The 14,856-nt window shown below is 41.6% G+C and overlaps 1 protein-coding gene across 1 annotated transcript; it reads right to left on the bottom strand.

Annotated features, from left to right (window-relative positions):
• Positions 1–208: 208 nt before the first annotated feature.
• Positions 209–9,063, bottom strand: GZMK (granzyme K). Its single transcript, XM_040977536.1, has 5 exons — positions 8,932–9,063; positions 8,560–8,707; positions 2,836–2,986; positions 1,814–2,083; positions 209–602 (listed from the first exon to the last, which is right to left on the bottom strand). Exons 1-5 carry the CDS (start codon positions 8,993–8,995, stop codon positions 441–443), a joined length of 795 nt encoding a protein of 264 aa, XP_040833470.1. The 5' UTR covers positions 8,996–9,063; the 3' UTR covers positions 209–440.
• Positions 9,064–14,856: the final 5,793 nt, after the last annotated feature.

Genomic DNA, 14,856 nt, shown 5'->3' with positions numbered 1-14,856 from the left:
AATATGATAAAAGGGTAGATCTCGAATTAGATGTTTTTGTAGCAGTTTAAAGAGCTCTCAACAACCTAGGGTGATTCAGCAGAAACCAAAAAATAATAAACGTGAATGTAGGTGGTACCATTGCTGTCTTGTTTCATCACTTTATTGCCCTTTGGGGAGTGTGGGTGGAATGAGGGAAGATATTACTTCATGTCCATAAAAAACCGACAGAGAGCCTTCTAAATTTTATTCAGAATGAAGTCAGCATGATAGAAATACACCAGTGATACATTTGACAAAGAACTTGATTTAAGGAATAAAGTAAGTTTTAGGGGTACAGAAATGGATCCCAGCCATGCTCTGCTACCTACATGCAGCTCTATCTGAAGATAAAGATGACTTGAGTATGGCATAGAAAAAAAAGTAAATAACTGGTGCATCTCAGAAAATCATCTGCAATCTTAACTTTCATGAGATGGGGCAAGGTGACTCTTGATCCAAGTCTGGTATTTCTTGGTCAACAGGGTGTAGATTCCAGGCTTCTTGGCAATACCGCACTTATGACCTCCAGAGACGATGCCATGGAAGACACCTTTACAGATCAAGGGGCCACCTGAGTCGCCCTGGAAAGAAGGAAATAGTCACACATATGATGAGCAGCTACTGCTATTTTTTTCACCAACAAAGACTGATTACAGAGGCTGACTACCTGAATTCCTGATATCTGGGATCTTAAAGACAACCTGATACAACTTGCATGTGGATATTCTATATTTCTTTCTAGGGCCATGTTTCCTTTGTCTGTCTCAATTCGTGTCTCTGTCTACGATTATGACAATGACCTTGTTTCTGCCCAGGTCTAGTGTTCTGTCTCTAGCTGTATCAATGTACATATATTATGTATATTCTTTTAGAAATCAATGACTATTGAACTCTCTTTAAAAATATTTATTTGAAAGGCTACATTATAGAGAGAACGAGAGAGAGAGACAGAGAGAATCTTTTACCCTGTTCACTTCCTAATTGGTTGCAAAAAGACAGGGCTAGGCCAGACTGAAACCAGGAACCAAGAACTTCAGTTGGGTTTCCTACAGTGGTGGCAAGAGTTCAAGTACTTGGAGCTGAATTAGAAGTGGAGCTGTTAGGAGTTGAACTGGTGCTCATAAGGGATGTCCATATTGCAGGTGGTGTTTTAACCTGCTGTGTCACAATGCCAGACTGAACTATTAAACTTCAGACATTAAGGAATAGATGGCATAAAATTTGAAATAACCCACAAAAACAAAAGACATTTAAAAATGGTGCATTTCATTTTGGCACTGAAGGTTTGAAATGGAATTGCAGGAATGGAAAATGTATCTAAAAAATGTAATTTCAGGACTGGCAAGATGGTATAACTGATATATCAACATAATCCTCCATTTGTAGTGCTGGCATTCCATGTGGGTGCCAGTTTTTGTCCTCAAATGCTCTACTTCCAATCCTGCTTCCTGATTATGACCTGGGAAAGCAGCATGGGGATGGTCTGAGGCATTGGGGCCCTTGCCTCCACGTGGGAGACCTGGAAGAAGCTCTTGACTTCTGGCTTCAGACTGGCCCAGTTCTGACCATTGTGGCCCTTTGGGAAGGGAACCAGTGGACAAAGGATCTCTCTTTCTCTCGATTTGTCTCTGTCTTTCTCTTTGTAACTCTGACTTCCAAGTAAAATAAACAAATCTCTTTTTAAAAAAATTATGGTTTCCTGTTCTCCATGCCTTTCTTCCTCAGTGTGAGAACGTAGAGACTTGATTGCAGTAAAGGACTCTGAGGTTCCTGCTTCATGAAGAACTCTCACCTGGCAGGAATCTTTGTGGCCTTTCGCATCTCCTGCACAAAGCATATCATTGGTTATAACAGGGTTGTGATTGTAGTAACTTGGGCTATTGCAAAGTTTCCGACTGATGACAGTGACAGTCACTTCTTGCAGGGTGTCAGAGGTGTTTAAAACATCTGGGTCAGTGGCTCCCCAACCAGTAACTTGGCATTTGGCTCCAGCTCTAAGATAGTTCTTGGATCTTGGGTGGAGCAGCTGGACATATTTGTTGAGTTCTGCGGCCGTGTGAAGCTGACAGATTGGAAAAAAAAAAAGACTCAGTTATCAATCTTTCCCATTTGTAGTTGCTAGAAGCCTATGTGTTGCATGTGTGGTCCATCTGCTTCAGCAAGGCATCCCTCTTTCTCCAGTCTACCCTGGTGGTAATGTGCAGCTGCCTTTGTGGTTGCTGCTTTGCTGACTGTGTGCTCCATTCCCCATGGAACTCGCTGAGGCTCAGGGAGGAAGCATCTACAGAGCAGGAATCTTGCCCAGTCTCAAGCCAACTGACCTTTGCTCTGTATTGGAACGGTGCTCTGTGGAATAGTATCCATAGGTCATGACTTTGGAGGCTGAGTTGTTTCCTGCTCTTTGAGTACGGTCTAGACTGCCTTTGGACTCCACTAAGTATGGTCTAGACTAAGCTGTAACTCACTTCTGAATCTCTGAAGTCATTTGGTTGGCTCTGTTGCATAAATGACCGGCTAATGAGAAAAGCATTTGGGAAAGAATTTCTATGTGGCTGCTTGGGCCTATTGAGATGCTCCTATCCTCTGTGTGCAAGCATCATGGTGGCTTTTTCTTGTATAAACATGGCCCTGATGCATTTGCAATGAATTTTTGTTCCTGTGAGGGCAATATGTGAAGAAACATGGGCCCTCATATAACATGTCTCAATTATTTCAAACTCATGGACAGTGCTCACAATGTGCTTTTGTATTCATGACATAAGTCATCCAGCCAGGCTGTAGGAGGATGTTGGGGACGAAGATAGCACCACATACCTTAACCAGCATGATATCATCTGATTTAGGATTGTGCAAAAATCTTGGGAACGGTATGAATTTTTTAACGGCAAATATTTGTTTGGAGGGCTCCTTCTTTGAGAGAGAGTGTGCTCCTAAAACCACTGTCGTAGATTGGTCTTTGTTAAGTCTAAAACAACAAAGAGAATGCAATTAGCAGGATTTCCAAGGCCCCCAGTGAGATTCAGAGCTAGTGGAAAGGTCCTATTCATCTAGAAAGAAAGAGCATCTCTAAGGCAGCCTGTCCAACTGGCTGGTGGAGAAACAGAATTCTCAGTGGGCGCCAGTGTAACTGGACGATATAAGGCCCATCCCACTTGTATAAAATCCCCTCCCAACCCAAATCTCTGGTACTAAAAAAAAAAACAAAAACAAACTTGTATTCAACTGTGAGAAGAAAGCAGTGAAATCCTAACTTAGACCAAATATACAACAAAATGATGTTCAAACAAAAGAAATTATATTTTTGAAGTTTGTAAGCTGTTGTAAAACGCACATAACAAAATTGACTATTTTAACTAATTAAAAATGCACATTTGTATTGTTGTACAGCCACCTCTTTCATTCATTTCAAGAACTTCTGCACTCTCTTGACATGGCATTTTAACAGCTGAGGTAAACCACCAGCTCTAGAGTTGTTATCTGCATGTTTAGACCATCTTCGGCTGTATCATCCTGAATGTGCCCAATTGCGTCTGCATGTCTAGACCTCATTTTAGGGACGCATGGGAAAGTAAAGACCATTTCATGTGGCCAGAAGTGCTCCAATGTCCTAGCCCTTTAATTAGTAAGGCAATTTGGGCAAGAAAAGAAAATTCTGGTCAAAGTAAAAAAGCTGCTATTTTAAAGACATTCTGAGGTCAGCAGTCATTGATAATTTGGTTGTGGTGATTGACAAGGCACAAAAAAGTGAGTCAGGTAACAAAACAGAAGTCTTTTAAAATCCCTGGTTGCACATAATTTTAGTAGCAGTGTTTCAGCAATGTGATGCTCAATCTGATTTACTGCAAGTTGGATCACATTACATTTTTGGTCAATGATGAAAAAAGAAATGCCCTTTTTTTTGAGATCTTGACAATACTTTGGATACTAGATTTATTCCGTTGCAGCAAGTGTTATTATGGAAGCCACCTCAAATCTCTTTTCAGAATTAGGCAGGTTATACAAATAATTGCATTTGTTTACTTACATGTAATTGTTTGTTACTTGAAAATGGAACCAAGAAAGATTACAGAAAAGCACACATCCTCAAGCATAGGGACCACTAAAGGTAAATAAAAGTGAAACAGAGCACAGAAACATAAAGGAAAAGAAATGATCACTTGGAAAATGAGCCCATGACGGTGTTGGGTGTAGCTTTGCAAATGGCCGAGCTGTGACTGCCCAGAGTGACCACTTCTTGGTTTCTACTAAAAGAGTTTATTTTGGGAGTCCTAGCTGTGTTTGTTGAAAACTTTGCCTATTGCAAAATCAGGATAGGAATGAAATTTCTCCTGGGATGTGGGTTGGATTTCCTAGGACTGATTCAAATTCAACCCCAACATAGCCACTAATCCCAAACCTTTGGAGGGAAGAATAGTGTCCTGGGATGAATGTGTTAGCAGGAAAGTAGGTGGGTGCACAAACAGCTCACACGAGGAGATCAGTGTGGTTCAAAGGCAGAGTGTAGGAGGTTGCGGAAGCTGATGAAGGGAGTGGAGATGAGAACGTTTCTGGTTTTCTTTCATGTTTTACTCATTTCCTTAATCAGCTATTGTCTCTGAAATGTTTTGGTTATTGTCATCTCCACTGGGACATGCTAATACCCCAAATCAATCCCAAAAATGCCTTCTAAACTTTTAATTTCCAGATATACTTCAGTTGTAATCTTCTAAGAAGGTCGAGCTTTTTGTCTGTGGTGTATACCTGTAGTGAATTGAGTTCTGAGGTTTTGCTTCCTTAGTTAAACCTAGTTCCAGACTCCATGCAGAGGAGACACAACAATATCATTGTCTTTATTTGCACACATGGTATTTCTGCAAGTGGGTCTTCATATCTGTTCTAGAGCCACCTGCAAATGTTGTTGAAAATGAAGCTTCCTGAGTTTTGCCTTGGACTAACCTGGACAGATTTAGGTTTCAAGCAGAATCCTAGTGTTGCTGACAATGAGTTTCTCCTCCTCCCCTCCCCTGTCCCAAATGGATGCTGAAGATGGGCCTAAACATCATCTCAATAACACAAAAATAACTGGTCTGGCTAAAGTGGGTACTCCTCATCAGCCAAAGGCTTCTCTAACTTCTGACGGCTCCAAGGTTACCTCAGAAGTAGGGAAATCAGGACCCAAATTCCACTTTGGTGACTCCACCTCCAGTGTTTTCCCTTTATTCCTCTTTAAGTCCCAGGCCAAGGTCCATTGCTTCCCCTGCCTGCCTGGATTCTGAGCAGTGTTTCTGCTCAGACCCACTCAGTGAGGCCTGGCCACCAAAAGGTAGGATTCCCATTTCTCAGTGGTCTCTCTTGCTGGATCTACAGAGAGAGAAGTCAGTGGCTGCCAAAGATGGAACTTCTCTCAGTCTTCTCTCACCAACACAAGGGGATCATTCGGTTAGTTCCACAGGTGTTACCACTAAAGGCACAGATGCTCAGACAACACTTGGCATGAGCACTTGGCCTAGTGGTTAAGATTCTGGCATTGCATGTCAGAATGCCTGGGTTCAAGTTCAGGCTACCTTCCTGATTCCAGCTGCTCATTAATGGAGACCCGAGCAGGCAGCCAGTGATGGCTCAAGTTGTTGGGTCTCTGCACCTATGTGGGAGACCCGGATTGAATTACCAATTTCCAGGCATTTGGGAAGTGAACCAGCAGATGCGAGCTCTCTTTCTCTCTACATCAAAAATAAATTTCAGAAAATGACGAAAACTTGCTGATAACTATTAAGTCTTGTGTTCCATGTGCTAAGCAATCTAGCCATTTTTCCTCACTTAAGCTGCTCCCCACCCCACAACAAGCCTGTGAAGGAGATAGTAGGATAGTCCTCATTCATTAGATGAGGAGACTGAGGTTCACATCAAGTAACACGCCTGAGAACACCCTAGCTACATTAAATGGTGGCTCCAGCGAACTCCAGGCAGGATCAGAACTTAGTTGCCTTTTAAACTTAGTTGCCTTCAAAAGATTTGGAAGCAACTAAGTTTAGTTGCCTGAATGGAGTGTGATTGTTTATTCGTCTTCAGGAGACTTCAGTGTTGCAGGTGGAGCAAGTTTACATGGGAAGAGCTCTAGAAGGCTCCATCTCCTCACTTGCTAGGCAGGTAGAAGAGGTGGCAGGTAAACTTATGAGGCTGATGGACAAGAACTGCTGAAAGTGTTGCTTCTGGTGAGTGAAAATGCTGAAAATGAGCTTCTACTCATTCAGGAAGGCTTTACTGATCTCCTTTGGTATTTGACATGCCAGCTAATAAAAAGGTCAAGGCACTATGGGAGAAACAATGTATTGGGGGGTGTGAGAAGGGAGAACCCTAGATTTGGCCCACTTCATCATTCTGCTGAGAGAGAGGCCTAGGGTTAGTAAACCATTCCCACAGGACACTTGGGAGGACATTTGTGGGAAGCCACCATTGAACTAGTTCCTAAATATTTTGCATTTCATAAAGCTTAATATTTTTCCAAGCATCAATCTGCCTACATTTTTACACCCAAATGTCCTGTGGAGGGAATTTGATCCACATATTTTGGAGTTCTTTATACTCCAGCCATTTAAAATGATATTTAGCAATAGTTTTTGTATTTGTTTTTAAACTCCAAAACCTCTCTTTTTAAAATCTCTTCCCCCCAATTTTGGAATTCACTTCTTCTGAGTCAGACGTGCTTGACAAAAATCTAAAATGCAAACTAAACGTTATTTATCTTCCCATAATACTTTATGATTTGTGAAGGACTTCTTAGCACATCATGTCTTGGGTGGAGCAAAAAAAATAAAGTGGCAATTTCCTTATTTCCATGCTGCATTTGTTAAGCATTTGTAAGTCAAGTCCTGTGTTTGGGAGAAGTTCTAATCTGTTTGAATGCAGACCCTAAGAGTATCTGAAATGAGCATTTGCATGGGGTGAACATTTATAGGTAGTCATCTGCTGCTTTGCAGGTCCCAAGGGCCATGTTTCTTGGGGAGAAGAACAGATGTGATGTGGTTGTTAAGATGCTTTACACAAGCACCATAACACTCAGGGGCCAGTGTGCCAACAGGCTAATCCTCTACCTTGTGTTACCAGCATCCTATATGGGTATGGGTTTGAGTGCCAGCTGCCACTCTTCCATTCCAGCTTTCTGCTTATGGCCAGGGAAAGCAGCAGAGGATGGCCCCTGCACCCACATGGAGGACCTGAAAGATGCTCCTGGCTCCCGGCTTTAAATCAGCTCAGCTCTGGCCCTTGCGGCCATTTGAGGAATGAACCAATGGATAGAAAGCCTTCTCTATTTATCTCTCCCTCTCTCTTTGTAAAATCTGCCTTTCAAATGAAAATAAATAATCTCAATTAAAAAAAAAAGCCCACTTCTCAAATGAGACTGAAAACCAGCAGCTAGTTATTGACCAAAAAAAACCCCCAAATTCTCCCTGTTTTCAGGCTTCCCTGCTTCCAGTTTGTGTTCAAAGAGTTCCTTAAATTGAATACAAAGTTAGACAAACCCTCAAAGCACACTGAAGTGAGTCAATTGAATCATTCTGTCTGGAATCCAGCTGATGCCACGAGAACCAGACATAAGGGTGAAGATGGATTTTGAAATGGAAGGAAACTAGATGACTCTTTCTCAGTTTACTTGGGCAAGACCCAATAAAGTAAACACACCAACACAGGAAACTGAAAAACTCAAACCAGCCCCTAGAACAACTGACACCTGCTTAGCTTTCCTTTTGTGCTGGTTGCAACATCCAAAGAGGGATTTTGGTCTTCATTAGCTGAAGAAAATCCTAGACTGAAGTAGACTTTGGGAGATTAGACTCTCTTCAGCAAAAAGTTCATTGTAAGAATTTTAGCAAAATAATTCTCTCACTCCATCTCTTCATACAATCCCCCTGTCGAATATCTTCTCCTGCCTCAGATGCTGGAGGGAAGGGATCTAGAAACCGACCTACAGAGTCAGCCTCACATACAAATATATAAAACACAGAATATGCCCAGTGTGCTAAAATAGTTATATAGGTACCATTGGATAGTCAAAATTCCCGGAAGCAGGTATACATGATTCTCTTATGTGCAATTTTAGTTACCCTGATCAACCATGGTCTAGAAATTTTAGAGGTAAATCATTCCTTTTAAATTTCAATTCACTGCCCTTGTTTGTTCTATTTCGCTGTTTTGTTGTTAATCTCATACTGTTCCCAATTTTAAAAAATACACTTAATCATAAGTTTGTACGCATAGGAAAAGACACAATATTCACAGGGTTTGAAATGATCTGCAGTTTCACCCATCCTTGACATGTAGGTCCTGTGGATAAAGGGGGAACTACGGGACTGCCACTATTGTTTCCTATTTATAAAACGGAGAAGTGGAGGAGCCTAGAGCAATTGCCAATTGCCTAGAGGAGCCTAGAGCACGTTGCCAATTTCCTCATGGGCAGGGTGGCGGGATGAGGGTGGGGATTGTGCTGCCTCATGGGGACACGAGGTTCTCCTGCAGCTAACCCGAAGGAGAGAAAGGCCCATGGAAACGCAGGACACTCACCCCAGATGGCAGTGGGCGGCTGTCAGCACCCACTGCGGCGCGATCAGGACTCCTCCACACACGTGAGTGCCGCCGTACTGGATGGACGCCATAAACGGCTTGGAGTGAGGAGACACTTCTCTTCCTCCGATAATCTCCACGCTGGAACCTGCAGAACGAAACCCAAGAGTTCACACAAAATTGCTTTACATGACTTTTGCCTTGACACTCACCATGTTCTCGTCAAAGGTAGAAAAAAAAAGGCCCCATGTCTAGTTATTATCACTTTATAACACAGCTTAAAAGGGAAAGAAATGGTTGTGGTAACCATTTTCATCTCTAACGTAACAAAATACCAGAAATTTATTGGACATTTACACAATGGATACTTACCCTCTGTAGTCATATAAGCCCGAGTTGCTAGGACAAAGAGCGAAAAATAAGAAAACCTAATCATTCTAGTGACTTAGATTTATGAAGCACAGATGAAATACTCTGATCAAGGAAGAGGATTCTGAAAGCCGAATTGTGTTCTTGCAAGTTGTAATTCTTTCATCACAAGTTCTCAGGGGAAACTTTTTTTTTTCACACCCAAGTTTAGAAGCACATTTATCAGTTTAGAGAGTTTCAGGGTTTGCCTTTTGGAGAGTGGTCTGCACTCATTTCTGGAGGTAACCATCTCCATGATCTGAAAAAGAGTGATCATGGAGGGTCAATGAATTAAAAAGTATTCAAGTCATAAAGAATTGAATGAAGTTGCATAGTTCAAAGCTGTTCATTGCTCCAAAGCAGTACTTACTACTATGTTTTCTGGCATAAATGGTGCCTACCGTATTTCAACTCTCTCTGTTTTTTTCACGTCGACATAGATTCATGATGAACAGAGCCATGGAACCTTGCACAGATCACGGTTACTTTACAACGTGGCTTAGCTGAAGTCTAAACACAGTCCAAAGAACCCCATATGTTTGTAGCAAACTTGCTCCTAGTCATGCCATTTCCTCTACAGATGACTAAATTTGGTTAAATTTTAGTTACATTTTTGAGAGATTTAATCATGTTAAAAGAGAACATTGGCAACATATTTTTTGATTCAGAGTCTTTCTTTTAATCATTTTTAATTGAAAATGACCATGTGTTTATCCAGGATCTTAATAATATCTTTTCAAAAGCAAGCACTGCATGTTGTCATTCTGCCCAGGAAGAGATGTCAATCCATTGCCAGGTCTCCCAAAGTGTTCTCCCGTTCACTATGGAAGGTGTTAGATTCTGCAGGATTCCACTCGCACTGGATATTCATCAACAGTGCAAACATTACAGAATGAATATACATAATCAGGTCCCAGAAGCCCAACCGCTATCTAGCAAGACTGAACCACATTTCAACTCAATTAGTAGCCTCACGTTCTTTTTTCTAAGGAATACACATTGTATTTTCAGATCTTTTTTGTTTAAATAGAGAACTAAAATCCAGAGCCATTTTACTTCCCAGTTTGCAAAAACACTACTACCTTATAATATACCAGGGCAAGAAGTAAGAAACAACAACAATCAATATTATAATTATGTATCACATAGTCTACTAATATAGAAACAAAATGACTGAGGTTATTTCCATGGATCTCCTTACATGGCTGTTTATGTGTTTGTGTGAGGAAGCCCATTTCTTGTATCTCTGTTGTGTTGGAAGAAATCAGTTCAGAGAAGTTGAGTAATTTGCCCACAGCTACAGTATATGGCCTGGACTGCACCATATATCTGACCTGAAGTGTGCTAATAAGGTCAGTGCTAGAACACAGACTTTGTTAAGTGGCCTGCTGTTATTTTATAGGGATGCAGTGACAGTAAAACGTGTTCTGAAACCTTAAACAGCAGAACCCAAACCCATGCAGAGCTGTGACTTCCTGCTGGAGAGAGAGAGAGAGAGAGAGAGAGAGAGAGAGAGAGAGAGAGAGAGAGAAAGAGACAGAGAGAGTACAAGGTGAAATAAGGAGGGGCTGGTAAGAAAAACAAAAGTGTGAGTTCCACCTGTGTGCCCTTGTGAATTTGCACATCATTTCTGTCCCTGGTGATGGGCCTGGGATGAAATCCCGCAGGTACAAATTTTCCCAGGTGTCAAGTGGACAGAATGAGGCCAGTTTCCTACTCTGAGTGTGTCCCACTAGTGTCAGGCATGTAAGGGAGATGGTGTGTGACATGTGGAAGTGATGCGAGCTTTGAAGAAATAAACTATGAAGGACAAGGAACATCTCTTGGCTGCTTATGTCTGTGTAGCAAGGACTCATAGACATGCTTTACAAATGGCAAAGTATGTTCAGTTGTATTTCCAGGGAGGGGATGTCATTAGTTTTGTTTACTAGATAAAGGAATTAAAGCTCATGGGCTTAGCTGAGATTACTGAACTACAGGTGGTCTTTAAACCCTTAGGGCTCCAGGCTCCGTGTTTCTTTCAATCTGACCACATGCCTACCCTGCTTTCAGAAGCTCCCAGGACTTAGATACTTCAAGAGGTAAACTGGCTCTACAAAAAAAGAAAAAGGGATTTAGCCACGCATACTACAATTAGACACGGGTGAGAGTTAACTCACTTGGGAAGGCCGTCTCATAACTCTTTCTTGTAGCTGACCTGGAAAATTCTGAGAATCAAGTTGGTTTATAGCAATGTGTTCCTTCATTTTGGATGCGCTAGTGAATAGTATCATTTGTTATTGTATTTGGGATCCTGGATTTGAAGACAGTGGGCTGTGTAACATGATGAGCTTGGAGATCTAATTTATTTCTGGGTGTTGGTTTTTGCTCTGTTGAGTCTGCTGCAGGGAGAGCCCTGTTTGCTTTGGATGACTTTTGCAGCAGCTGGGCTGAGCAAGTGCAAGGCCTGGAACTGGCTTCACATGGCGCTGGGGTCCTCCTTCGCTCTGTAGTGTTGAACTGTTCCCCTAAGCTGCTTGACTCTCCAGTGCTCCAGGAGATCCCTATGGAGCAGTTGTCTCTGGGCTCCCGAGGCCACATGGGTGACTGCTGAACTTGGGTTGTCCTTTAGCAGATTGCACATCTCCTTCATCCTGTTCATTAGCCTCACCCACTAGGGCCATGTCTGGGTGGCTCATAGATCTGTGGTTATTACAGATGCAAAGGGAGGGACAGTAATGTCAGGCAGAGTTACAGTTCACAAGCTGTTAACTGTCATTCCACCTGGTCCTATGATTATTTTCTTAACAATATATAATTAGTTAAGTCTAATAAAATTTGATCATCTATTTTGCTGACCTTAGCTTTTTATTGAATGAATTTTCCTATCATGTGTATGGTATTGTATGAGAGCATCGATTCATGACAGACTGAAACTAAAAGCAAATGAACTGACAAAACCCCTAATCACACCTCATCTTCACCACAGGTAGTGTGATAAACGAGTAGACACAGGTGCACAACAGATGTCTCTTGATCCATTCCCACTCATTTCTTAACAGAAATGTCTCCTTTGAAAAAGTTTCCAAGTTTCTCAACACCGAGGATTCCAAGAATGTCTAATCCTTCCCAACGCTTGGTACTTGGAATCAAAGTTAAGCACAACTTCCACACGTATCAATCTCCCCCTTGCTCCTGACTTGTAACCCACTATCTCCTTGATTTGATTTCTTTTTCTTTTTAAGATTTTATTTATTTTTATTGGAAAGGAAGATTTACAGAGAGAAGAGATACAGAGAAAAAGATTTTTCCATTCGCTGATTCGCTCCCCAGTGGCTGCAGTGGCCAAAGTTGAACCAATCCGAAGCCAGGAGCCTGGAGCTTCTTCTGGGTTTCCCACACAGGTGTAGGGACCTAAGGCTTTGGGCCATTCTCTATTGTTCTCCCAGATCACAAGCAGTGAGCTGAATGGGTAGCAAATCTGCTGGGATATGAATCGGTGCCCATATGGGATCCCAGCACATGCAAGGTGAAGATCTAGCCACTAGGTTATTGCAGTGGGCCCTCTTGCCTTGAGTTCTGTCCATTAATGGTTTAGATAACTTGGCAAATGATTTTGATACCAATTGTGGTAAAACAATGACATCTTTGAAAATTGGAATATGAAAGGATATTGGAGTGCTGTATGATGCTATTAGGTCCAAGAAAATGTAGATCTTCTGAGTACAGCTGTCTTTCCATTGATGCACTTAGCAGCAATCGCAAAGTAAAGGGGAGTCCCTCCTGACTTAGAGTTGGGGCTTTGGCCTGAATCTCCAGGCAGAGCAATCAGGTTAAATTGAATCTGGGCCTAGGAAGCGCTGCCTTTTCGTAAGCTCCTAAAGTTGAAATAATTTGGAGAACTGTTCTCTAACTACCCGCTTCCCTGCCTAGACAACATGAAGATAGTGAGCAAGGGGGGGGGGGAGATGGAGGGAATTTTGTTTTATCTTCTTCCACTCTGCTTTTAATCAGAAACTTATTTGCATATTAGTTATCTTCCTTTATGAAATAGGACGATACATTTTCAAACCCAACACTCTTGAATTACACAACAGAAGAGCCCTTTAACCTCTCCTGAGATAACTGTGACGCATGAGCATGGCCTTGAGGGTCTGGTCGTGGCACATGGAGTGACTGCAGGAAACCATCTCAAGAATTTGGCAAATACCGATGTCCTGGTATTCCCAGAGCTGGCTGTCTGTTCCTATTTTGTGCTTATCCCAACTTTCTCTGCAGATCTCCAACTGCTGTTTTGTGACACCTCTTGCTTTTCTGTTCTTCAGCGTGGCCTTTGATGTTTCTTCTCAGGGTTCAGATGCTATGGAGAGGATGGGAAAAATCTTACAAGGAGTGGTCCCTGGGGTGTCACCAGTCCTGAGGCAGATAAATCACACTGTAGTATTTGTCCTGAAAAGTTTACGTGTGTGGGAATCTTTTCAACAGGAATGACTGTCTTGGAAAGGTTTGTGTCCCTAACTCCTTGTCCACAATCCAGGCTTGCTGGGACACTGACCTGCCAGAGAAGATGAGGGCTGTATGAGAATAATAGTGTTTTGGGGAAAAATTAAAGTCAATAAATAAGGGAAAAATATCAGAAAGATCAAGTGATAAATATCAGAAGAAAGGCCGAGAAAGGAAGAAAAGGATATAAAGAGTCTTATTGGAACAGAAGGAAAACCATCAGTTGAGGCTAGACAGCTATGGAATACATCTATTTATATTTGAATATTTCAGATGTTGATAAATGTCCCATGCCAAATATATTATCATTACCTTACAATGAAAACATATCTTTTAAAAGGAATTACTTTTGCTGAAAGTAGTGCAATTAAAAATTGAATCAGAATGATTTTATGAAAGTCACATTAAGAAAAACAGCATTTTGGTTTTTTTGTCATCTAGTTTATATATATATATATTTAACTTGAATTTTTAAATTATGTGGTACAATTTCATATAGGCTGGGATTTCCCCTCAAACTCTCACCTCCCCCAACAGATTGTCCCCATTTTACTACAATGGTGTAGTCATTCATAAGGAGTCATGATTCTGTTAGTTTCTTATTTAAGTGTGCCCCAACATTGCTGGTACAGACAATGTCAGACTGTCCAACAGTTTCATTGGGAATTCATCTTTCGTCTGGAAGCAGGGATGCTTGTTGCATTATATCGCCACATCTGGATATGGTAGATCCCAGTACTCCATCACTTCACATTTCCATAACTGAGAAGCCATGAAACAAGGTCAACAACTGGTATAAGTTAGAACAACAGCCTAGTCATTTAGTTTTATTTTATTTTATTTCTTTTTTTTTTTAAAGATTTATTTATTTTTACTGGAAAGTCAGATATACAGAGAGGAGGAGAGACAGAGAGGAAGATCTTCCATCCAATGGTTCACTCCCCAAATGGCTGCAACAGCTGGAGCTGAGCCAATCCGAAGCCAGGAGCCAGGAGCTCTTCCGGGTCTCCCACGTGGGTGCAGAGTCCCAAGGATTTGGGCCGTCCTCAACTGCTTTCCCAGGCCACAAGCAGGGAGCAAGTGGGAAGCAGGGCCGCTGGGATTAGAACTGGTGCCCACATGGGATCCCAGAGCATGCAAGGCGAGGACTTTAGCCACTATGCCATCATGCTGGGCCCATAAGTTTTAATATAGATTTAAAGTGCTGTCCCAAGAAATAGAACTTTAGGTTGAAAAAAAAAATTCAGGTTTATGGGGTACTATGTCATGTGTTCACAAACATATGCATTGTATATTGTTCAAATTAGGGTAGACAAATCTAGCACCTCAAACATTTATCATTTATTTGAGTTAAAAACCTTCAAAATAATTTCTTCTAGTTATCTTGGAAAATTTATAGTTCATTAT

This window comes from Ochotona curzoniae, unplaced genomic scaffold (genome assembly GCF_017591425.1).
Source record: "Ochotona curzoniae isolate NIBS_2020 unplaced genomic scaffold, NIBS_Ocur_1.0 contig_2754, whole genome shotgun sequence".
Classification (NCBI taxonomy): Eukaryota; Metazoa; Chordata; class Mammalia; order Lagomorpha; family Ochotonidae; genus Ochotona; species Ochotona curzoniae.
The sequence above is the reverse complement of the archived record's forward strand: the minus strand, read 5'-3'. Positions and strand labels throughout refer to the sequence as shown.